General features: G+C 44.5%; 1 protein-coding gene across 1 annotated transcript in view; it reads left to right on the plus strand.

The window, feature by feature from the left end:
* Window positions 1-255: 255 nt before the first annotated feature.
* ACADL (acyl-CoA dehydrogenase long chain) overlaps window positions 256-26182 on the plus strand; it is a 28925-nt gene continuing 2998 nt past the window's right edge. The window contains exons 1-9 of the mRNA XM_063317920.1: window positions 256-557; window positions 2454-2615; window positions 4418-4555; window positions 5393-5557; window positions 6752-6818; window positions 18678-18842; window positions 19521-19622; window positions 21332-21445; window positions 23472-23599. Coding sequence (XP_063173990.1) covers window positions 475-557; window positions 2454-2615; window positions 4418-4555; window positions 5393-5557; window positions 6752-6818; window positions 18678-18842; window positions 19521-19622; window positions 21332-21445; window positions 23472-23599 — 1124 coding nt within the window. The 5' untranslated portion in view covers window positions 256-474. The remainder of the gene's footprint in view (window positions 558-2453; window positions 2616-4417; window positions 4556-5392; window positions 5558-6751; window positions 6819-18677; window positions 18843-19520; window positions 19623-21331; window positions 21446-23471; window positions 23600-26182) is intronic.

Here is a 26182-nt window from a genome sequence, read left to right on the forward strand (position 1 = left end):
AAATAGTTCTTACCGGGACATCGCCACGCAGCTAAGCATTTGATAGTGAATTGCTGAGTATTCCTTCCCACACCCCAGCTGCAGCGCTGCGCTATTCACCGGGTTCAGCAATCCTGATTTTAGAGTGGGAAGAACAACAGTGAACATAAATTAAGAGCAACGCAATACCAAGTGATTGACGCTCCGCAGCAGTATCGCTGAACGGCTCGGGTCTTATTTATGCCCGACGGATTTTTTTTCCACCCCGACAGCGAACTGCCTGGGGTATAGTAGCAAAGCGAAGACTTACTACAGCGGTCCGCGCATTCTTCTTCCGAGAAATTGTCCCTTCCGTCAACTACATCTCTCCGCCCACCCGTAAAAGTTGCAACGCGTCGCTTGCCCGTTGGGGGTCTCTCCCGGCTGGTTTACGAGGCTCCAGGACCCCGAACAAAACAACTGTAATTGCTTCGAGAGGAAGCAACTGGAGGCAACATGGCAGGGTCCGTCTCCAGGGTGCTGGCCAGCCAGGCGCTGAGGCCTCTCTGCTCTCCCGGAGGGAGGAGGATCCTGGTCAGGTAAGGGCTCTGCTCGCCTGGGAATAGCTTCACAAGAACGTGGCAGCAGCCTTAGAAGGGCCGAACGAGCTGTCTGAGGGCGGGGGCAGCCCGAGCGAAAAGTTTCTTCCGAGCGGAAGGGAGGGCAGGTGAGTTGTCTGCCCGAGGCTGCGTGGAAGAAGCCCTCCAACCTCTCAGTACATCGTTCTAACTTTTAAGGCTGCCCCGATTATAATGACAGGCCTGACACCCCCCCTCTGCCCCTCTCTTCCTAACGGCAGAGTTAGGAAGAAGAGAGGGAGTTTTAGAGTATTAACGTCTACGGGCAAACACGAGAAGAGAGGAGAATTGCGCTGCAAGATTCCGGACGGCCATTAAAGGGCCGCAGATTTAACACTCTGCTGTCAGTTAATGGTGGTCGGATTCTTGCAGCCTGGAGCAGGTAACCTTAACATTTGCCGATGTGCTTTGCAAAATGAATTGACATGCAAGTAGAATCTCATGATTTGACAATCCAGCGTGCACAGTTTTTGTTAAGGGTCTTAGATTTGGATTTGTTTATGGGCATTGGCTGCTTTATGACTAGTGACTTTTACTGTAGCCAGTGACCACTGTGCAATGTTTGAGACGGTCTTTATTAATATTAATAATGAAACTCTATGTCACGTAAATCCGGAGAAACCTGCCGGTTGTGAATACTATGTGATAATTTTTAGATAATGTGTGATAGGGCTGGTCCACTGGAACTGGCCTCTTTATGATCCAGTTATAATTAGATGATTTTCCTATGTGTTTCTCCCTTTGTGAGTGATACTAACTAATGCAGAAGTAATGTTCTCCTTTTATGGCATATTTGGGAGAAGGCTTTGTGTTATTTTTCAGCCTAGTTAATGAACCTATTTCTTTGAAGTCATGACCGTTTTAGTTGTAGAAAACTCAAGCATACTACTGTGATGGGTCAGAAGTCCTTTAATGCAAGATCAGTGAAGAAGAGAACATTAGTGGCAGAAGAGGATGTGGGAAGGTGTGGGAGGGGCTGGTGTGGCGCAAGTGCGGCAGGGCTTAGGGTGGCTGCTGCAGGGTGTGGGAGGGGCCGGAATGGCGCAAGCACAGAGGGGTTTGGGATGGCTGCTGCAGGGGGAGGGGAGACTTAGACGAGCAACTTGCGACCTTCCCTGCCGGCTTCCCCATTGCCTTTGCTTGTGGGGAGCTGGCAGGGAAGGTTGCAAATGGCGATCATGTGACCGCGGGGCGCTGCAACTGTCATAAGTGCAAATCGGTTGTCAAGCACCCAGATCACAACCATGTGACTGCGGAGGTGCTGGGACAGCCAGAAGTTCGAGGACTGGTCATAAGTACCACTCGTTCAGCGTCTTTGTAATTTTGAATGGTTGCTGAATGAGTGGTTGTCAACTGAGGACTACCTGTAATAACTTTTATTAGAGTATAAGCTTCTGTATAATACAGTTCATTTCACTAGATATGTGGATAATACAAATGTTTATGGTTTGTTTGTTTTTTAAAAAATGAATGGTAGCTAAAGCTTCTGAACAGTTGAAGCTGATTTGAGTTGTCATGTTCTATCACTCAAGATAGTGCAGGAACATGGTGATAAAATATGGCTTTTATTTGCCAGTTGTTTTTTAAAAAATTGATATGCTATGCAAGACTACACTTTTGTCCTGTGGTAGGTGGTGGGAGAAAGCTGGAAAAGGACAAGTTTGTCAACCATATCTTGCAATATTTTTTGGTAGTGCCTCACTAAAACATGAAAATAAAAATAACTGAAAGGTAAAAAACCAAAACATTAAAAAAAACCTTGCAAAAGCAAACTTTAAAATGTTTATAGTTTGGGAGTATATATAAAGATTTTTTTTAAAAACGGACTTTTTTAGGTAGTATTTTTAATTTTTAAAGAAACCTTCAGACTGAAAATCATGATTCAACACGCCTTGAAACCTCCTCAGCTAAAACGTTAATGGACATAGGAACTAGAAGGATCTTCTCTTCAGACCATGATGTCTTCCGGCAAAGTGTGAGAAAATTCTTCCAGGAAGCTGTGGTACCATATCATGGAGAGTAAGTTAAATGCACAAAATGTTATTTCTCATTCTGTCTCTCTCATGTTACAAATAATCCTAGAATTTGTGCCACTTGCTCTGGTCGAGAACTATAACTGGCACTGATGTAAGCTTTTCTGTAGGGTCAGTAGCAGCTTTGGAGTTATTAGTTGTTTTCACTGAACATACAGTCTGAAAGAAGAGATTCATTTTTCCCTGTGCACCCATGCACTGTAGACCCAATTAATTTCATTGTGGCTGCTGTCTTGAAAATAGGGGAAAAAATGGTAAATATATTCACATTTAATGTTGCATCAGATTTAATTAGATGATATAAGGCAAGCTAACTTATCTTTTCAATTACATGAAAATAAGCCTCACTGAATTAACAATTTGTGTATCTGAGCAGACCTGTAACTAGAGCTGCATTGATTTTTTAAAAAATAGTTTGCACTATAGTTGGCCTTAATAAATGACATGTATGTCACAAAGATGGCCTCATGAAAATTACAATATTCTTAACTGGGAGTAAAGTCCATTTTGCTCAGCGGAACATGCTTTTGGATAAAAGTCCAAACTGCTGATTAGTCATCTGCTTTCCTATTACTTTTTATGACTGTCTTTATACACTTGATCAAGATGGTGCTTCTTACCAAATGTTTTTCAATATGGATAGAGAGATAATGGTGCACAGAAACACATTCTGCTTCTCCAGTGATGGCTCAGCAGGAATTTGGGACCTTTTCTGTAATGCTTCCAATGGGCACATCTGACAAAGGGGTTGGAAGGAATTCCAGAAGACTTTCCTTATCTTGTTTTCATTGATCTCTTGCTCGGATAGAGGTGAGCCCTGATTGGCTGGTGGAGTTTTTTGTGTATTCTCAGTGTTTTAAGGTCAGCAAAGTGAAGTGACTGTGTAACTGGGATGTATTTTAGCTCAAAACTGCTGTTTCTGCTAATGTAAACATAGAAGTCATCATAACTGGCAGTTTTAAAAATCTACTGTCTTTTAGATCATCGCCTATTTAAATTACAGGTAATCTTTGCTTAATGACAGTAATTAGGACTGGAATTTCTGTCGCTAAGTGATGTCATAAAGCGCAATGTCACATGACCACACCACTTAGTGACAGCAATCCTGTCAGTCCCCGGTTGCCATTGTTAAGTGAGGATGTCACATGACTGCCGCTTCCAACTTCCTGCTAGCTTCCCATTGACTTTGCTTGTGGCAACCCAGCAGGAAAGGTTGCAAATCACAATCACGTGATGTGGGGTCGCTGTGACGGTCAGAAATCCAGGCTGGTTGCCAAGCGCCCAGATTGCAATCATGTGACACTGGGGGGCAGGGCTGTGACAGGCAGAACTTCAAGGACCCGTCATAACTACCACTCATTCAGCTCCGTCGTAAGTTTGAACAGTCACTGAATGAGTTGTCATTAAGCAAGGACTATACGTATGTACCATAAACCTAATGTAGTAAATTGTATGCTTAATCTCTGGAAATTGTTCAGCTGACTGAAATTGTCAGACTTAATGATTAAGCTAAAATCATTTGTTTTTGCTCAACACAAAATGAACTTACCTATTCTGGCTTAATTTTATGCTTGAACCAAGCAACTGTGAATTTAACAAATCATGATATGGCTTGGCTTAGCACAATGGGTAAACCTGGCCCATATACATAGTGTTCTCTGTATATATACTAAATATCTCCCCCCCCCAAAAATGATCAAGCTTGCATTTTTACTAAGTAAATTATCCATCTTGCACCCATTTATGTTTCTGTGAGAATTCCACGATTTCATTTTTTTAAACTTGTAGATGGGAAAAAGCTGGCCAAGTAAGCAGAGAGCTCTGGGAAAAAGCTGGACAGCAGGGGTTGCTTGGTATCAATATATCAGAAGAACATGGAGGCATTGGAGGGGATCTGTTCTCTTCAGCAATCGTTTGGGAAGAGCAGTAAGCCCTAGATATATTTTTTCTGTTCTTCGTTTGCTTTGCAAGATTATTCTGTAAATACTCCTTTTTCCTCCTTATTTTCTCTGATAGCTATATCTTAAGATTTCATCTTCATGGTGACAGAATTCATTGACGACAAATGCATATTTTATGTACAGGAAAAACCTAGTAAAGGGCTGCTCAATTTAGCTAGGATGGTATTTTTGCAGTTTGAGGTCTGCCAGATAGTTGGGGGTTTGGTTTTGTACTTGCTTGTTCTCATGACGTGGTCTTTGAAGAAGGTGAATTCCAAGCTATAACACTCCAAACCCCCAACTATCTGGCAGACCTCAAACTGCAATAATGAATGAGCAACATTCAAAAATATTCCTTATTAAGAAATATTACACTCTTGTTTTGTGTATTCCCTCAGTTGTGTAACTAACTAAAACAGCCTTTCTCAGGGTTCTGTGAGAGGTTGTATGCGGTTCTGAGAAATATCATGATTGAAAATAAAATAAACACCATTTTCTGAACTTTGCACACTATGCAATGCAAGCAGTGGCAGTGGTGGGAATTTTTAAACACTATGATTCACCTGCCAGTCTGCCACTTTGCTGTTATAAACATTGTAAAATGTGGATTGTGTGGTGAACTGTGTTGTGAAGTTTTCATATTTTTTGTGATTTTTATGCAAGGATTCCCTAAGACCTAAACTTTATTTCAAGGGTTCCGCCAGGGTAAAAAGTTTGAAAAAGGCTGATGTAAAACATCTTACAACATTGTAAAAGTAACGTGATAATAATTTTTTTCTTTGTATTTGACGAATCCTTGGGTTTTTAATTCTTTCTTTCCCAGGATGTATGTTAACTGTTCAGGCCCAGGATTTAGTCTTCACTCTGATATTGTCATGCCTTATATAGCAAACTATGGATCAAAAGAGCAGATTAAAAAGTTCATTCCAGAAATGGCAGCAGGCAGATGTATTGGTGCAATAGCTATGACAGAACCTGGAGCTGGAAGGTAAGCATGGTCTTAAGAATGCAGCCTTTTGCAGTTATTAATTCTCACTTGAAGTATGCCCTGTGAGCATTAATAAGATTCCTAATGTATTTGCCTAGCAGGGTGCACATTTGATGCGTTGCCTGTGCCCCTCCCCACCACCACATTGCAGTCCCCAGAGCACCACAAGATTACAAAATGACGGAGCATAAATGCAAAAATATCAAAATGTGTGGAATTATACTCCCTTTTATATCCTCCAACTCTCCATACCCTGAGAATGAGCCAAGATTGGACTCCCAGATTTTGCAACAAGCTGGCTGCTTTCAGTGGTGTAATTTCTGGCACAAAAACACCAAAATAATGCTGGAGATTGGTGTGCTAAGCCTCTGCAAGGCTGGATGTATGTAATTTCCAGCCCTAAAACCCTCAGAACTTTCAAAAATACAAAACCATTGAAAACAGCTTGCTTTGGTTCCACCCTCTCTAGAGATGTTCGTAGCAGGCTTCCTACTGTCTTCTAGTAAGGCTAGAAGATGAGGGACTGCCCTCAGCTGGAAAATGTTGCCTTCCCTCCCTATATAAAGTTGGTAGGCATTTTGGTCAGAACAAAGTTCTCAGAAGATGGAACTGTGAACCAGGAAGGCAACATTTTTCATATTTCATATTTTCACAGTAGGAAACATTGGATGGAGCCCAGATTTGCTCCTGGTAACTGGAGCTACATGGAATCAAATGTGCACCTTTATATGTCAAACTCAATCCTGAGTTTGGTAGTTTCTTGTAGGTTGTGAAATTTGTTCTTTTGTATGTATTATATCCACAGTCACTTACCCAGAAATAGTTTAAAATGGCCAAATCTCATGTTCCTGAAATCTTGCAGGATTTCAGATGAGGACACCAACACTGTAAAAGATTTGATGATCTCAGAAGATTACAATGAATCAAAAATGTATATGAATTTTTTTTTAAATTTTGGAGACTTATAGATGCCATCTGGGGGGATGTCATATGTGTGATGGTGCTTGTGGGCACTGTGGTCAATCCCTGGGTTATGTGATTGTCTTCAGAAACTTGGTAACCGTGTAAAGACCTGCATAAAAGAAGAAGTTAAGAACCACTGCAGGAGATCATCTGCTGTTTCTCTTTAGGCTGGGAGACTTTATACATTGTGCATTTGCTCTGTTGCGTTATTAAGAACTATTTTCCTCTTAGTGATTTGCAGGGTGTGAGAACATTTGCAAAAAAGGATGGCAGTGATTGGATTCTAAATGGCAGTAAGGTATGTGTAAGGAAGATACATTCTTTTAGTCTTAGTGAATATATTGTGCAGCCGTTTGAGATCAGTGCAGGGAATTATGGGCTTGGCTTTCTACAACTTTTCAATCAAGCAATGCCAGGTCACCACCTTTTCCATTTTGTACAAGGACTCCTGCTGCCAGAGTAACATGGTGACTGCAGCTGATGACTTGAAAACTCAATCAACTTAGCAGGTGCTTTTCTGTCCTCCTTTTGTTGGGGAAAGTTAGAAAAAACATCTGAAGAATTTGGCCTTTTAATGCTGTAACATGGCTGGTCTGCAAAAGGTAACCAATGCTCAGATATTTCACAGCTTAAAAGAGTTGGCAGGAGAATGGCCTCCCTGGTATGGAATTGCCTGGGGGGAACAAAGAAGCCAATAAAAACTTGACTGTAATGGCATATACAAAAGGGGAAAAAAAGACTTCGTTTCCTGGTGAGTGCATTGTTTAGGATTCAGAGAAAATGTCAAAGTGGATACTGCCAAATGCAAACTGGTTGCTATTGCTTTATAGGCTTTACTGGATAGTTTGTTAAAATAGCTTTTATTTTTCTTTGATAAGATTTTTCAGGGGAGCACGAAGGAAAATTACCAATATTGCAGTGGCATTGCAAAAATAAAATAGATTGTATTATGTATTTGGGATTCAGAGATCTGGCTAGAACTTAAGTGATTGGAAGCTGATAGGGCACAAGTATGCATGCATTTGCATATGATAACTTGTACCAGTTTGTGGGACATGGCTGGTCTTTTGTAAAATGTTTAGTTTTTTTTACAATATAAAGATTTTTGCAAATGTTTACAAATTCCCATCCAAGTCACACAAAATGGGATAAAAATATTTAATTTGAATCATATTCCTGTGTCATCCTTTCATAATACATGTAATTTAGAATGGCTAGGAAGATGAAAGCAACATGGAAAATTAGCTGGCTGACTTTTCATGAGACATTTCAACATGGTATGCTCCAAAGTTACAACCAAATCCTAAAGAAAACAGTGAAACAAGGGCTCATCTCCAATCTGTTTCCTATCATATCCTATTCTAAAATTTAATAAATTATATAGTTATTTCACCCTTTTTTCCATAATGATTTCTTCCATCAGTTCAGTGTAAAAATATGAGTAGGAGATCAGAATGCTAGCTATATAAATGTACAACTAAGGGTAGAGAATTGCCTTTGATTATTGTGTCATTTGGAGTGCCCTGGAAAACAGTTAAGCTGTGATGTATAAAAGTTAGTGATTTGATTGAATGAATGTTGTGCTAAGTTTGTAGAGCCAGTTTTGTGCAGTGGATAAGGCACCAGGTTAAAAACTGGGAGACCGTCAGTTCTAGTTCCAACTTAGGCACAAAGTCAATGGGGTGACTTGGGCCTGTCCCTCTCTCTCAGCCCTGAGAAGCAGTCAAGGGCAAGCCACTTCCAAAATTTTGGCAAGAAAACTGCAGGGACTTGTTCAGGCAGTCACTAGGAGTTAAGACTGACTCAAAGGCACCAAAATAAATAAATAACTAAAATAAATCTTAAGTTTGTAGCCTGTAGTGGTTTAGGTGTTGGACTAGGAATGTGGAGATCCTGGTTCTGGTCCACCCTCAGCCACAGAAGTTCCATGGATGACTTCAGGCCATTTACACTCTCCCAGCCCAACCTGCCTCAAAGGGTCAATGTGGGGGAAAAGGGAGAAGGGACTGCTATGTATGCTGCCTTGAGCTCCTGCTGGAAATGTGGGATATAAATCAATATTTTGCTTTGTTTGAACATGTAATAAGATTGTGTTTTAGCAGAAAAGGGGACACTTTTTCTTCAGAGAATTATTTAAAGATAAATATGGCATGGCTAAAACCTCAGGAGGATGTATGTCCCAGTGCAGTTTGACAATGTACTTCAAATAATCTAAATGTGTCTGGTTATTGTTGTTAATTGCTTAACTAAAGGAGAATCACATTCTGAGATTATTGAATATACTGTAGGTGAAATTTCATCAGGAAAACTAGAGTGGGTTGTATGGCAAATGTTTGTGATAAAAACGGAGATTTTTTTGTTTATTATTGTTTTACTTCGTTATTTATTACTCAATCAACTGAAATCCATTGTGGCAGTCCATACTTATGACTAATTTAGTGTAACTATTTTGCATTGCCAGCTTAAGTTGTAAGTATACTGAGAAGCAAGTCTTTTTTTTAAAAGAACTTTCTTCAACATATAAAAACTAACAAAAATGAAATAAAGAGACCTACAAAGAAAAGAGAAAAAACTAAAAAGTGCAGAAATACAAACAAAACTACTATAGAATAACTTCTGACTTTCTACAGCAGATATATACGTAAATCAATATCAACCTCTTACTCCAATTTAGGTTATAGTAAGCATTATTTCTATAAAACATTTCAATTCCCAGTATAGCATCCCCTTCTAAAACACATTTTCCCTCCCAGTTAGAGAAGATAAGAAACCCCTTCAGACGTAATTTTTCACCTATTCAACTAATAAAGATTGTCCTTCTTCACTATAATTTACTCCTGTCTTCCGACTAAGCTAAAAACAATAACCTAACTACATCTTATTACTATTGTTTATTTATACAAGTCATATCCAAAAAAACCCCCCCAAAACGTCCATCTCAACCCTTAAAAAAAATTCTCCTCATTTGTTGTTTATTCGTTTAGTCGTTTCCGACTCTTCGTGACTTCATGGACCAGCCCACGCCAGAGCTTCCTGTCGGTCGTCAACACCCCCAGCTCCCCCAGGGACAAGTCCGTCACCTCTAGAATATCATCCATCCATCTTGCCCTTGGTCGGCCCCTCTTCCTTTTGTCTTCCACTCTCCCTAGCATCAACATCTTCTCCAGGCTGTCCTGTCTTCTCATTATGTGGCCAAAGTATTTCAGTTTTGCCTTTAATATCGTTCCCTCAAGTGAGCAGTCTGGCTTTATTTCCTGGAGTATGGACTGGTTTGATCTTCTTGCAGTCCAAGGCACTCTCAGAATTTTCCTCCAACACCACAGTTCCAAAGCATCGATCTTCCTTCTCTCAGCCTTCCTTATGGTCCAGCTCTCGCAGCCATATGTTACTACGGGGAACACCATTGCTTTAACTATGCGGGCCTTTGTTGTCAGTGTGATGTCTCTGCTCTTAACTATTTTATCGAGATTTGTCATTGCTCTTCTCCCAAGGATTAAGCGTCTTCTGATTTCCTGACTGCAGTCAGCATCTGCAGTAATCTTTGCACCTAGGAATACAAAGTTTTTCACTGCTTCTACATTTTCTCCCTCTATTTGCCAGTTATCAATCAAGCTGGTTGCCATAATCTTGGTTTTTTTGAGGTTTAGCTGCAAGCCAGCTTTTGCACTTTCTTCTTTCACCTTCATCATAAGGCTCCTCAGTTCCTCTTCTGTCAGGGCCAGCCTCGCTTCGCAATAAGACACAGACTCACTTAATGGGTATTAAGGATTTCTGGTTTATTGGAATGATAGCTGACAGAACGAAAAACGGGAACGGGGTAGGTAGTGTGGGGGTGCCCCTTTTATACCCTCCTGTATTGCCCCAGGCTTCCCCACCCCTCATTGCCCCGATCCCTCTTGATGGGACCCTTGATGGCTGCCTGGGCGTTTTCCCCGGTGTCTTCTTTTGTCTCCCTGCGACGGTTGCGTCCTCCGGGGCACCATGTGCGTCTTATCTTCATTCCTCTGACGTCTTTCTTTTCAGCTGCTTATGGGCCCATGGGTGTGAGTGCCTTTGGGTGCTTGTGTTAATCCCTGGTTTGATTATCTCCTTCCTCTTTTCCTTAATGATCATGATCCACGTTGTGAGGCTCTTTGTGCCTTGCAACGAGGTCATGACATGCTGCCCCCCCAAAGATGTTCTTATGGTGCTGGTTTCTCCGGGTATGCCTTGTGGAACTGTCTTGTTAGTTGTCTAGCCATGACGTGTCGTGCCTGGACCCACTCTGGGTGTGAAAAATGTTTCCATTTCACGAGGTATTGTAGTGTTCCTCTTTGCTTTCTTGAGTCCAGTATTTCTTTTACTTCAAAATGTTGTTGGTTGTCTATCATTATGGGTGGGGGCGGAGGTTCTTCCGTATGCCATTTGGATGTGCTCGTTGGCTTCAGTAGTGCACAGTGAAACACTGGGTGGACCCGTCTCAAATTGTAAGGCAGTTCCAGTTTGAAGGTAACTGGGTTGATTACCTGTATGATTTTAAAAGGTCCAATGAATTTCGGTGCCAATTTCTTTGAGGGTTGCGAGGTCTTTATGAACTTAGTGGAGAGGTAGACCCTATCTCCCACTTTGTAGTTCGGTGCCTCCGCCCTGTGGTTGTCCGCATATTTTTTGTACGTTGTTTGTGCGTCTGCTAGGGCCGTTTGGATGATTGGCCAGGTTGTTGCCAGCTGTGCCGCCCAATCGTCTGGTGAGCAGGGCAGGGTTTCAGGTTGCGGCAATTCTGGTATCGGTACAAAGTCCCTTCCGTAGACCACCTTAAATGGGGTGTGGCCAGTGCTCTGGTGTACCGCATTATTATAGGCCACCTCTGCAAAAGGTAGTAGGTCTACCCAGTTGTCCTGTTGATAATTTATGAATGTCCTCAGGAACTGTTCAAGTGTTGAGTTTAGGATCTCTGTGGATCCGTCCGTGTGTGGATGCCACACAGTGGACAGTGCTTGCTTGGTTCCGATTAGTTTTAAAAATTCCCGCCAAAACTTTGACGTGAATTGTGTGCCTCTGTCGGTCACCAACCTGTAGGGGGCACCGTGGATCCTGTATATGTGTGTTAGGAACAAACGTGCCAGCTGTTGTGCGGAGGGGATAGTTGCGCACGGGATGAAGTGTGCCTGTTTCGAGAAATAGTCTTTTACCACCCAAATCACAGTTTTTCTTTGGCTGGGTGGGAGGTCCACAATGAAATCCATGGAAATTTCTTCCCATGGGCGGGAGGGGCTGGCTACCGGCTGTAGCAGCCCGTGGGGTTTCCCTCCTTTCCGTTTGGTGGTGGCACATATGGGGCAGTTGGCCACGTAGTCTTTTACGTCCTTTCTGAGGTTTGGCCACCAAAATTGCCTCCTCGTTAGGTGGAGGGTTTTTACAAACCCAAAATGCCCTGCAGATTTGTCATCGTGCGATCTATGTAAGATCTCCCCCCGCAGTGATTCGGGCACGTACAAGGCTGTCCCTTTCCAGGCGATGTTGTCTTTAAAAGATACATGTTGTCGGTTGTTTTACAACCATGTATCTTGCTGTAGTGCTTGTGTGAGTCTTTGTTGCCAGTTCGGTGAAATTGAGCGCCGGCTCCGATCGCTCCCCGCCGTTCGTGCTGGCGTGCGCTGATTCCTTGTCTGGCTACGCGTGACAGCTGGGCAGCCGAGCTGTTTCTCGGTCCATACTGTCCCCACGATGTCGGAGGCTTGCGTGTCGTCCTGTGGCCGTCAGGAAAGGGCGTCAGCCAAGAAGTTTTTCTTGCCCGGTATGAATTTCAGCGTGAAATTGAACCGGCTGAAGAACTGAGCCCATCGCACCTGCTTCGGGCTGAGCCGTTTTGGCGTGCTGAGTGCCTCCAGGTTCTTGTGGTCCGTCCAGACCTCGAAGGGGCAGGTGGCCCCTTCCAGCAGGTGCCGCCATGTTTCCAAGGCTGTCTTTACTGCAAACGCCTCCTTTTCCCATACGTGCCATCTCCGCTCTGTTTCGGAGAATTTGCGGGAAAGGTAGGCGCAGGGTTTTAGGTGGTTGTCTGAGTCCTTTTGAAGCAGGATGGCTCCGATGGAAAAGTCGGAGGCATCTGCCTGCACCACAAAAGGCTTGGTGGGGTCGGGGTGTTGTAGCACTGGCTCAGCTGTGAAGAGGGTTTTCAGTCTCTCGAATGCCATTTGACAGTCAGCTGTCCAATTCAGTAGCGCCCCCGGGTTTCTCGATTTGCGCGTGTCCCCCAAGCCCTTAGTCTTTAGCAGGTTAGTTAGGGGCAAAATAGTCTCTGCCAGCCTGGGCGTGAACCCCCTGTAGAAATTAGTGAATCCAAGGAGGCTTTGCAGTTGTCTCCTCATGCGTGGGCGCTCCCACGCCAGGATGGCTTGGACCTTGCTGGGGTCCATTTCTATCCCTTTAGCTGAAATCCTATACCCTAGGTAGTCAATTTGTTTTTTATGAAACTCGCACTTGGAGAGCTTAACAAACAGCTCTGCCTTGCGAAGTTTCTTGAGCACTTCTTTTACCAAGCGTTCGTGCTCACGTTCTGTTTCTGTGTAGATCAATACATCGTCGAGGTAAACCAAAACCCCCTTAAAAAGGTGGTCACGCAGGACCTCATTAACTGCATGAATACCCCCGGTGCTCCTGCCAGTCCGAATGGGAGTACTTTATATTGAAATGCCCCCAATGGGCAGTTGAAAGCAGTCTTCCACTCATCCCCCTCCCATATCCATATGCGGTAGTAGGCTTCCCTTATGTCCAGTTTGGAGAATACCTTACCCTTTACCAGGTGGGACAAGATGTCCTTTATTAAGGGTAAGGGGTATTTATTTGAAATGCTTGCTGCGTTTAATCCGCGGTAGTCTGTACAGAGCCGCAATGACCTGTCCTTTTTCTCGCGAAAGAGGACTGGCGCTCCCACTGGAGAGTTTGCTGGCTCGATAAAACCTCTTGCCAAGTTTTTGTCTACGAAGTCCCTTAATGCTGCTAGCTCTCGCTGGGTCATAGCATATATTTTTGGTTTGGGTAGGGGTACCCCCGGGACCAGTTCAATGGTGTAGTCCATTTTTCTGTGGGGGGGGAGTTTGTCCGCCTCTTTCTCGCCGAAAACGGCGAAATTCCCGTATTTGGTTGGCAGTCCCTCTGGCAGTGCTGTCTCTCTGTGTTCCGCAGTCGTCGTCGCCCCCACCATGGCTGCTCGGGGAACCCTGTTCCCTGAAGGTGCTTGGTAACGCCCGTCAGCAAACTTAATCTCTCTGGTTCTCCAGTTGATGACTGGGTTTTGCTGCACGAGCCATGGGATCCCCAGTATGAGTCGGGGTTGCCCCACCGGTGCCACGATGAAAGCCAATTTTTCCTCGTGGCTGCCGAGCCGTAGCACGGTTTCTCCGGTGTATTGGGTGACCGGGCCCCCTCCCGCTGCAGATCCATCGAGCTGCGAGAACACCAGTTGGTGCTGAAGTGGATAGCAGCGGAGGTCGAGTGCGGCTGCCAGGTCAGGGTGCATTAGGCTTTTGGAGCAACCCGAATCAATGAGTGCCCAGACCTTTTCAGTTTTATTTCGATGGGTGAGGGTAACACGGACGTAGAGGGTGGGGCATTCCTCACTCACCCCTTTGTTGTAGCGCCTGTCACTGTCCTCCACCTGTCTTTCGGCGCCCCTTAGGCCAGGTGGTTGTCGTTTCCCGTCGGCACGTCGGGGTTGCTTTCCTCCTCCTCTGAACTGTAGGGGACGTGCCTGCGTCGGTACTCCCCCTTCGCCGCTGGTCGCTTTCTTGGCGCTGGGGTTGGTGCGGTTTGTGCCCTCCTCGGGCTCTCTCTGGGTGTCGTTTTGGGGCATGCGGCTGCTTTCTGATCTTCCCTGCCGCACGTGAAACATTGCCCTTTAGCGAAGCGTCTGTCCCATTCCTCCTTCCAGGGTTGGGGTCTCACCCTCACCTGCCTTGCGCTGGTGCGTGGGGGTCTCGCTGCCTCCATCTGCTGCGTTTCCCTCCTTGCATGGAGGAACATGTCGTGAGCGTTCTCCGCTTCCGCTGCCAGCCGGATCCAACCCATCAGGGAGCTGGGGTTGTCGCGGCCGAGTGCCCACCGGAGGACGTTTAAGTTGAGTCCGTGTTTGAACTTCTCAATCAGTGTCGATTGAGACCAAGTGTCCACTTTTCCGGCTAGGGCTTGGAACTCCATGGCATACTCTGCCACGGAGCGCGGGCTTTGTCTGAGTGTTTCTAGCGCCCTTTTCGCCTTTTCTTGCTCCAGGGGGTCCCTGAAGTGCCGTTCCAGCGCCTGCAGGAATTCTGTGCTGTCCTGCAGCGCCCGGGCACCTGATTGGCACAATTGGATGTACCAATCGGCAGCCTGCCCTTTTAGTTTTATGGCCAGGGCATTGACTTTGCCCCTTTCGGTTCTGAAGCAGGGACCCCATTCTTCAAGGTAGTACCTCGCGTTAGTCAAGAAAAAGGAGAGTTTAGAGGGGTCCCCGTCAAACTTTATGCCAAAGTCCTTGGCAGGTGTCCTGGTCTGGCTCCTGGCGCCCTCTGAGTCATGCCTTGGGCTCTGCGGGAGCTGCTGCGGGTCGGGTTGTCTCCAGTTTTCTTGCGGCATTGGTGCCTCTCTCTGGGTCTCCTCGCAAGGTCGTCGTCCCGTCGCTCGGGGGGGAGGGCGGGGTGTTCTCCCTCGGTCGGGCTCCTGGATCCAGGCTCCACCGTTGCCGTCGCCGCCCGCCGGGTCGTCCCTCCGCCTCTCAGCCTGGCGCGTCTCCCGTCGTGGGGTGGGTTCCTGGGACCGGGCGCCGCCGCCGCCGAGGTTGTCCCGCCGTCTCACGTCCAGGCGCACCTCCGATCGGTGGGTGGCCTCCTGGGGTCGGGTTCCGCCGTGGTCGCCGCCGTCCGCTGGGTCTCCGCCCCGTCTCTCGTCCCGGTGCGCCTCCGATTGTCGGGTGGGCTCCTTGGGCCGGGTTCCGCCGTCACCACCGCCCCGCTCGCCCCGCCGCCATTCGTCCGGGGGTGCCTCTGCGCCGCCTCCGCTGTGGGGTCCCTGCGCCACCGTCAGCTGTTGGAGCATCAGCCGCATCGCCTGCATCCCTTCCTCCAGCGCGTCGAGCCTCTCCGCCGTCCCCGGCTTCCCACCGAGGTGTTCGCCGCTCCGCTCGCCCTCGCCGTTGGCCGTGGTGGAGGACGGATCGTCCCTTGGTCCCTCCGCGGCGCCAGGCGCGCCCTCGCCTTCAGGCGCCCAGGGTGGCGGTTCGTCTCGCGCTTCCTCCGGGGTTGCCTGCGGGCCTGGAGAGGGTCCCCTCGTCTCGCCCCCGGTGCCTCGCGGGCTCCGGGGCGCCGGGGTGGGTCCCTCCCCCGCCGCTTCCCCCCAGCTGGGTCCCATACTTACCGGGGCGTTGCATCGCCCAGACCTCAGCTGCATCCCGCCCTGCGAGAGCGGGGCTTCGTCGCCGGGCGCCGAAGGGTTGCGCCTCCTCGGTTCCTGGTTTCCCATGCCTGGCTGGGTCCCTCACAAGCTTGTTGGATAGGTACCAGGTGAAAAAAAAAATTTTGGGTTCCCGTTTTTATGTCAGGGCCAGCCTCGCTTCGCAATAAGACACAGACTCACTTAATGGGTATTAAGGATTTCTGGTTTATTGGAATGATAGCTGACAGAACGAAAAACGGGAACGGGGTAGGTAGTGTGGGGGTACCCCTTTTATACCCTCCTGTATTGCCCCGGGCTTCCCCACCCCTCATTGCCCCGATCCCTCTTGATGGGACCCTTGATTGCTGCCTGGGCGTTTTCCCCGGTGTCTTCTTTTGTCTCCCTGCGACGGTTGCGTCCTCCGGGGCACCATGTGCGTCTTATCTTCATTCTTCTGACGTCTTTCTTTTCAGCTGCTTATGGGCCCATGGGTGTGAGTGCCTTTGGGTGCTTGTGTTAATCCCTGGTTTGATTATCTCCTTCCTCTTTTCCTTAATGATCATGATCCACGTTGTGAGGCTCTTTGTGCCTTGCAACAAGGTCATGACATCTTCACTTTCAGCCCTCAAAGTGGTATCATCTGCATATCTGAGATTGTTCATGTTTCTTCCAGCGGTTTTAACTCCAGCCTTGGATTCCTCAAGCCCAGCATGTCGCATGATGTGTTCTGCATACAAGTTGAATAGGTAGGGTGAGAGTATACAGCCCTGCCGTACTCCTTTCCCAATCTTAAACCAGTCCGTTGTTCCGTGGTCTGTTCTTACTGTCGCTACCTGGTCGTTATACAGATTCTTCAGGAGGCAGACAAGATGACTTGGTATCCCCATACCACTAAGAACTTGCCACAATTTCTTATGGTCCACACAGTCAAAGGCTTTAGAATAGTCAATAAAACAGAAATAGATGTTTTTCTGAAACTCCCTGGCTTTTTCCATTATCCAGCAGGTATTGGCAATTTGGTCTCTAGTTCCTCTGCCTTTTCTAAACCCAGCTTGTACATCTGGCAATTCTCCTGATAAACGTACTTAAACAATTATCAAGGTAAACCAGAGCATTTAAACTAAAGCAAAATAACCTGCCAACATCTTGTTGCTATTATATATTTAGAAAAGTAAATTTATTAATACCCTTTTACCAAAAATATAAGTGTTATCCAAACGGCAGAAATGTTTGTCTAACCCTTAAAAGACCATCCTGATAAACACATTTAAACAATTATCCCACTTCGAAGTAAACCAAGGTATTTACATGACTCAGTATTACACACACAGCTTTCTCCTTGTCACACTCAAATTTTATAGCCTGCCTTGAAAAGCCCAAAGATTCTTCAGAAACCTTCCAGCCTTTGAAGCCTAATTCTCTTTCTTGGCCTTGATGTGGCAGCATCACAGCCCTTCGCATCCCTCCTTCACTTTTTGAGTCCTAGTCGCCCATTCTCATCTTCTTCTTTGGGGGAGCCACTTTATAGCTAGGATAATTTTCAACTTGGTCAGCTTCTCTCAGTCATTGGGACAGTTTGGACTCCACCAAGTTGTGAGAGATGGTCCAGAAGGTGAATGACTTCATGGTAGAATTTAAAGATCACTTTAATTTCCTCCACAGCTCTCCACAGTAAATTATGGCTCCCTCTAGTGCCTCAGGAAGGTAAAGCCCACTAAGACTGAAATTGAATACTTCCTCAATTCCTTGTCATCAAAGGGACCAATCAAGGAAATAGAAAGTAATAGCAAAAAGAATCCCCACAGGAAAGTAAAAGCAAATAGGTTGCAATCGCAGTCCACAGATTCAACAAAGTAGGAAAAATCTTTTATATTCTTCAAAACTCACTTTGTTAAAAAAAAATAATCTTTACTTCTCAGCATTACAAATTATATATTTAAAAAAGCCAAATTACCAAATTAATAAATTCCAAAAATAATGAAAGTCACCAAGAGATTCCTCATTCTCTTTGCTATGAAAAGCCTCTCTTTGGTAACAAATAAGTAAAAAAAAACCCTAGGTGTTATAGAAATGGGATGGGGAGCTTTAGAATCCGTTTTTGGCTTCATTGTGGCTTGGGAAAAGATGACAGCCCCGCCTCCCAGCTGATCACTCACCAGTTGATCGCAAAACACTGTTTTGTCTTCTGGCTGTGACCAGCCATTCGGAGAGTACATGGGGTGATTCCTGGGGTTCTCCTTGCTCCAGAGAAGACTTCTGGGCTCTAAGGAAGCCTGCCTGAGCCCAGAAAAGTTGCCATGCTGACTGGGCTACCGCGGAGATTGCAAAAGACACAGTTCAAGCCACTATTCTCCCACTGGAAGCCCACTGAGAAGCAAGTCTTGTTGACCACTGCAATACTAGTTTGCCTCAGTTGTAACTTTTGCCACACTCAGTTCTTGCATGCATTCAAAACACCACACACTACTTTTTTATGTACACCTGCTTTGGTTTCTACAGTGTAGTTATCTGCGGCAATCAGATAATCTTAGAAGGATTCTGCCTGAAGGTAGAGGGTGGGATTTGATTATCTTTGAGTGTTCTTTGGATTCTGACTTTCTGTGAATTCACAGTGTTATTTATTAAACTGGAAAATTCACCACAAAGTAACAAATGAATCCAAGTACTATAAAATAAGGAATGGCTGACTATGAGGGACTAAGTCTCTTAATAGGCAAAAAAAAATTACAATAAAACAATTCCAGTATATCTCCTTGCTTTGTTGCAGGTATTCATTTCTAATGGCTGGTTATCTGATTTGGTTATTGTTGTGGCTGTTACAAACCGTGAGGCCCGTTCCCCTGCTCATGGCATTAGCCTCTTCCTAGTAGAAAATGGTATGAAAGGCTTTGTCAAAGGGTGTAAGCTTGAAAAAATAGGACTTAAAGCCCAGGTGAGTCCCAGGTAGTTGTTCTAATAAATGTGTGTAGTAAACTCAGATAAAATGTATTTCAGTTATCATTACATTAGACAGCAAGCCAGTTGTATTTGGCAGATGGCTACAGAGGCCTGCATCCCAGTCTTACAGTTCCCATAGCTGAGTTTTTCACACATGCCTGTGAGCTTTCTCTTGATAAGTTATGGAGCCCGAGGGGACATTCTGCTCATCTGGGTCCAATGGCAGGAAGAGTTGGCTGCTCATGGCTTTGCCTTATTCAAGTACAGAGTAGGGAGTGAGGAGAAGCCTGATTGCAACCTCAAAAAGGAGTGCAGGGCTTACATATCGCTCAGAGATAGGGAGCAAGGGCTTGGGCTGATACCTTCTGGGGAAAGAAAGCAGAGTTACAGAAAGAATTGCCTTCCACTGTCCATGTCTTACCTATGTTAAAATGAGATTGTTTCCATCCCTCATCACAAGCCAATAGACTAAATACAGGGTGACACAAACCTGATTTCCACTGTTGTATGTTCTTTGGGCCTCAGAATTTGGCTATGGTAGGTAGTCACTGTGACAGTTTCTTCCCACCATTTCACAGCCCTTGGGGCCCACAGCACCTCTTTAAGAGAGAAGCATTATGATACAGGGTTCAAGGAACACAGGGAAATACATGGCTTTGTTATTTAAAATTAGGACACGGCTGAGCTATTTTTTGAAGATGTTCGCTTGCCTGCCAGTGCGCTACTTGGCCAGGAGAACAAAGGCTTCTATTATCTAATGTCAGAGCTTCCTCAGGTAAGACAGACATGAAACCACGCTGAGATATAAAACCATACTGAAGAATAACACAAAGGCATTATTTGTCATTGCAACTATCTGCCAGCAACAGATTATGCTAGATGACATTTGATCTCCTACGCAAGATGTTGACAGCTACCACCTGCTGATTTCATTGTGGAAACCTTGCATCCAAAATTATGCTGCTGTTTTCTCTTGTGTTATAGACCTGAGCTTTCATATAACACATTGCAGTATATGAGGAAAGGGTTTGGGAACTATACCTGGCAAATGTTAATATTTTAATATTAAAATAAGTATCAGTTCTTATTCCTGTTCTATAGCTGTGGAATAGATAGTTTTGGAAGCAAAACAGTTTTCCTGGGGCCTTCCCCCATATTTTTTTCTTTCTATGTGAATCACTGTGTTAGTACTGTTTTTGTGGACTTGAGTAATGGAAACATGAAGTCTGTATAGTGTCAGGAAAAGCTATCTCCCTGTCATTAACTCTCAAAGGGGAGGAAATTGAAGCTTCAGGAGACCACGGCTAGGCCTGTCTTGAGTCCAAAGTGAGACATATTTTGCCCCTAGTAAAGCATTTTAAAGCTCCGAAGGAGGTGCTGATTTGTTTTAGCATTTTCTCTCCCATAGAATGTTTTCCCCCAACGGGTCACACTTTCTGTCACCAATTTAAAATACCAAGTTATTACCCGAAAACTGTGTTAAGAAGGACCTTCTTCTCTTAGTGCACACAAAAATAGAATTAATGCTTCAAAATCTTTCACTTCACTCAGTTCTCTTTAGGTAGGCATTTGTCTTACATTGTTTTTGTTCCCCTGTCTCATTATATTTGTGCAGGGGAGGGGCGTAATACTGGAAGTGCTTTTGAGTGTTTCCATCTGAGTCTTTCTTTTGGGAATGTTATTTCCCCAATGTGATTTATGCCTTCATGTAGAATACCAACAGTTGAAGAGATTCATATACCTTTACACAGTAGTACTGGGCAGAGTCAAAGCACAAAGCTTATACATATTATGTATACCTGAAATGGGTTGGCCCTTTTTCACTCCTGACTTCTATGTGCTGATCAAAACTTCTGCATATCATAATCACAGATTCATCTAATTATTCCAGGAATGTAGCACATACTCAGAATATTGTGCTATACATCCATTAGTCCCTGTACAGCAGTGTTTTTCAACCTTACCATCTTTAAGATGTCTGGACTGGGGAATTCTGGAAGTTGAAGTCTAGACATCTTAAAGTTGCTGAGGTTGAGAAACACTGCTGTACAGACTGAATCTCAGATTGGTAACTCAGTCAAAAGAGTAGAGCCAGTGGAGTGCAATTTTGAACTCCCCTGCCATGTATAAAGATAACATATTTTTACTCACCAGAAATCTTATGTTGATATTACAGGCCAGAATATTGAACATTACAATTTGCATCTGGGGCAAGTTAAATTATTTGAGAGCTCTCCTTCCCCCAGTCCTGCATTTAATATACCAGACTCAAAAGTGTACTGCAAAGCTGAAATTAAGATCTACAGTTGAAATAATTACCAGGCTGATTTAGATCCACATTCATCTTTATAAACCGGAAAGGTTTTTAAAGCCAGTGATGCAAGGACAAGGAGGAATCAAACATAAGAATGTGTAGGGAAATCTTTTTTTTTCCATTTAATAATGAGCAGGGCTGAGAATGTCCTTTCCCTCTTATCTCCCAAGGAAAGGCTCTTGATTGGTGATATGGCAATTGCTAGCTGTGAATTCATGTTTGAAGAAACAAGAACCTATGTTAAACAACGAAAAGCTTTTGGGAAAACAATTTCACATTTACAGGTGAGAATTTAAGGACATTTGCTTCCTCAGTGATATCTTTTAATCTAAAATCCTTGCGTTATGTCCATTTTGGGTTCAGACCTGGTTTTGAAATGGAAACAGGTCTGGTTACCTGATGAACAATCTATGCCCAGAACTCAATGAGGAAAATCAGCCCTTGTGTATTTCTGAAACATTTGCCTGGAAGGGTTGCTGTGGCTCTAATTCTGCTGAATTCTGGCTGAGGACTGCTATTTGGCCTTGCGGTTTCTAGGACTCCTGCGGCTTTATTTTGTTGCACTTGCGGATTTTACCCAGCTTTTTCTTTTTTCAGAAAATGACTTGGAGACTGAGGTTTCTCAGTTTCTCAGTTAAAAATGGAAACGTTCCCTATGAAGTGCATAATTGTATCTGATCCTTATGCTTTAGACTAAAAATTAAAAATAAATAGATGGGCTGCTGACATTTTGAAAGGATGTTGGAAGCCAGAATAATATCCTTTTTTTGGAAGCATGTCTTAAACAAATACAGCCTGGTGCTGGGAATTATAATTGCTGAGGGTGGAATTCTGTGTTTAGAATTCTGCATGATAAAATGTTCATTTCCAGGATTTCTTAGGGATGGGAAAAAATTTTTAAGCCAGTTTATAATATCAATATGTGTGTGGACTTGCTTCCTTTTACAAATTCCTGGCTCAGAAAAGCAGAAGAAATCCAGTTTCAGAAATAATGGGTAGTTTTCAGACACTCCTGAGGTAGTCTTTGGGGAAATGAATATGGGAGGCAGCTGCACTTTCTTTTGAAACATGCCTAGTAAAAATATTTTTAAAAAGAAAAATGGATTGCCACTTCTTGGTGAACTCACTGGAGGGAAGAATGCATTTTGAATAGGAGACAGATTGGGAGACAGTGGGAATTGCTGGTCAGGACAACTTGGGAGAGGAGGTGGGACTGAACAGAGAGTAGCATGAGAAAACAGTGGTAGAGGCGAGTCGGGTGGCAGACAGGAGCAGAGATAGGGAAAAAATGATTGAACATTGCCTTTCATATGAGATTAACCCAATTTTCTGAGTCTACTAGGAAAAAAATATTGGTGTTCTTTTCAGGTACAGAGCTAATGTACTGTCAGGATTAATAAGATATAAGTTTGACTGGCCTGACTAAAATTTACACTTGTAAAAATTTTGTGTCGTGCAGTTAAACTAGGATGTTTGAGAAAGATGCATTGTTTATTATTACCATTGGTGAGACTGAACAATACTGCAGTCCTCATAGAGATAACCATCTCATCCCCATCACATCGACCTGTCCCACCTGGTCAGGCAGAGAGGGCATGTTACAGACCCCATCCATAAAAGAATGTTGTTTGGTGGGGCCCAGGAGGTGGGCCTTCTCTGCCGTTGCCCCCGCCCTGTGGAACCTTCTCCCCCCAGAGGTGAGGCAGGCCCCCACTCTCCTGGCCTTCCGGAAAGGAGTGAAGACCTGGCTCTGCCAGCTCACGTGGGGTGTGAGGAGGAGGAACCAATCTTGGGGGTGGTTAGCACCCTGAAGATGCTCCCATAAATTAAGATCTTTTAATACCTCCATCTCGGATTGTATTTTTATCTAAGAATATTGTTTTTATTGTATTTTAATGATTTTTTATTCTTGTTTTTATTGTAAACCACCCAGAGTCACTCTCTGGGTGAGATGGGTGGTGACTAAATCTGAAGTATAAATAAAAGTATAAATAAATGAATAACTTCCTTTCACAATCTAATATATAACTAATACTGTATCTACTGAAGTCAGAAAGAATTGTGGTGGGGTTCCACTGCCCACCAAATAAATACCAAGGCTTAAAATGTTTTTACATAGTTTCAGTGTGGTTAAGGTGCCAATTTGCTTTGGGACAGTGAATACATTTTAAATTTTGAAGAAATTCTGTGGGCACTGTCTTTGAGCATAAAAAGTATTACAAACTATCATGGGGATATAATTGTGATGTGCATCATGTGTTGCAAATACCAGAAGATAACACATTGTACCTTTTCTTTTCTAATTGGAAGACCGTGCAACATAAGTTAGCAGAACTGAAAACACAGATTTGTATAGGTCGGACATTTTTGGATAATAGTATTGACCTTCATTCACGGAAATGCCTGGATTCCATTACGGCTTCAATGGCTAAATATTGGTATGTCTATTAAACAAGAACTTAATTTCATATATAAGTGCTCTAAATCTGAATAGTGACAATGAATATAATCTCATATGGTACTCAAGAATTACAGGCACAGACATTTTCTGCAGAAAATTCAAATGGGTTACCCTTTTTTCAGTTCTGTTGTATTGCTTTCATTCACAATGTATGTCTATATGTATGTATAAATGGCCTTAAATGAGCACTCTTGGTTTGGCTTTAATCATAGTTGAAGTGGCTATTGAAATAATCTAGTCCAACTCCCTCCTCAGTAACAGAATCTATCAGAGCATCACAGCCTCTGTTAGAAGACCTCTAGTGAAAGAGATCTCACTGTGTCATGTGGCAGCCCGTTCCACTGGCTGACAGCTTGTCCACTGAGGAAGTTCCTCCTGATGACTAGCCTGAAACTCCTTCCTTGTTTTTTACCCATTGGTTCTGGTCTTGCCCTCTGGGGCAATGTGCAATAAGTCCATTCCCTTTTCTGTATGATGACACTTCAGATATCTGAAGACTACTATCATCTCCCCCTTGGCTGTCTTTTCTATCCATGAAATGTACCCAGATTCTTGAACTGTTTCTCATAGGTTTTGGTTTCTAGACCCTTCACCTTCTTGGCAGCCCTCCTCTGAACCTGCTCCGATTTGTCATTGTCCTTTTGAAGCTGTGGCATCCAGAATTGCTCTCAGTACTCCAAATGGGTCCAATCAGAGCAGAGTAGAGTGGAACTAGACTCTGTGTACCCCAACATAGCATTTGCTTTTTTAAGCAGCTATATCACACTCCTAGCCCATGTTTAACTTGACACCTTTGTAAAAATTGAAATAGACTTACTAAATAGACAAATTACTAAGGAAATGGAATATGAAAATTTAGATTTGCTGACATGTAAACACATGAAATTTTAAAGCGGAGTGTGTTACATGCACTCCCAGGTTTGGCTTATTGTCACTCAGACACACAGCTTGTTGAGGCATGCAGATCTTGAAAGCTCCTCTTGCTTTCTACTTGGGTTTTCCAGATAGGTGCAGCTAAAGCAAGACACACAGCCCTGGTCAACAGTCGAGAAATAATTAGGGACAGACACAAATCACTTTCAACTGAACACTGAGGCACATCAGGTTCTTTGGAATACAGGTAGTCCTCAACCTACGACCATTCGTTCAGCGACAGTTTGAAGTTACGACAGCGTGGAACAAATGGTGTTTATAACCAGTCCCTGGAGTTCTGGCCATTCCAGCACCCCCGCAGTCAAGTACTCACGATCTGGGTGCTTGGCAACCCGTTCACGCTTACAACATGTTGTCAAGTGCCCCACAATCACATAATCACCATTTGCAACCTTTCATGCAGGCTTCCCCAGAAGTCAATGGGAAAGCTGGCAGGGAAGGTGGCAAGTTGCTGGGGTAAGTCTTTACTTACCCACCCACACACCCTCCCCCAGCCCTTCTGCTGTTGCACTGGCCACTTGCGCACCCTCCGCACCACCCTCACCCACCCCATGCACCCCTGTGCACCCTCCCTGACCTGCACTGCATCCCTGCACACCCTGACCTATGTGGTGCCTCTCACACACCCTTGCGCACCCTCCCTGACCTTCCCGGATCCATGTGGTGCTTCTGCGCACCCTCCCTGACCTGCGCATCTGTGCACCCTCCCCAATCTGCATGGCGCTTCTTGTGTATCCTTGTACACCCTCCCTGACCCTTCCTGACCTGTGCAGCACCTCTTGCACTCCCCTTACACCTTCCCCGACCTGCGCCTTGCCCCTCGTACACTCTCTCCAACCCTCGCTGACCTGCGCCTTGCCTCTCGCACATTCCCCTTCCGTCCTTGTGCACCCCCTTGCACCCTCCCCAACTTGTGCTGTGCTCCTTGCGCACCCTCTCCAAGCCAACTCGTGGCACACCTCTTGCTTACCCCTTCGCACCTCCTCCCCAACCCACACTGGACCTCTTGTGCACCCCCTCGCACCCTCCCCGACCCACACTGGTTGAAGGAGTGGGGGATGCTTAGTCTTAAAGAAGAAGAAACTGAGACTGTGATAGTGTTTTTTGGATACCTGAAAGGATGTCATATAGGAAAGACCAGAACCTGTTGCTTATCGTTTGAGGTGGCACAGCATGGATTAATGGATTTAAGTTACATGCCAGTAGATTCCCATGGAATGTTAAGAAAAAATTGCTAACTGGGTTGTTGTTTCTATATATTGGTTGTGTTCAGGCTAAAACTCAACAGTCATTTGTTTTGGATGCTTGAATTTAGATTCCTGCACAGAACAGGAGGGAAGACCTCAGTGGCACCTTCCAGCTTGTGAATTTCTTTAGTTTCACTGCAGGAGAACAAAAAAGATCAGCAGGCTGGGGGGATTAAAACTGCAAGATAACAAAAATACAGAGGAGGAATTTTTTCAGGTTATTGTATACATAGGCATTTTGACACCTACGTAATACCATTCAGAACAGTACTTGTAATATCTAAAAATACTGCATTAGATGAATATCAGTTTCTGTGACATTAGTTTGACTGGAGAAGTGCATTATCCTTAAGAATAATTTGATACAACGATTAAGGATT

The sequence above is a fragment of the Candoia aspera genome, chromosome 1 (assembly GCF_035149785.1).
Source record: "Candoia aspera isolate rCanAsp1 chromosome 1, rCanAsp1.hap2, whole genome shotgun sequence".
In the NCBI taxonomy this organism is placed as follows: domain Eukaryota; kingdom Metazoa; phylum Chordata; class Lepidosauria; order Squamata; family Boidae; genus Candoia; species Candoia aspera.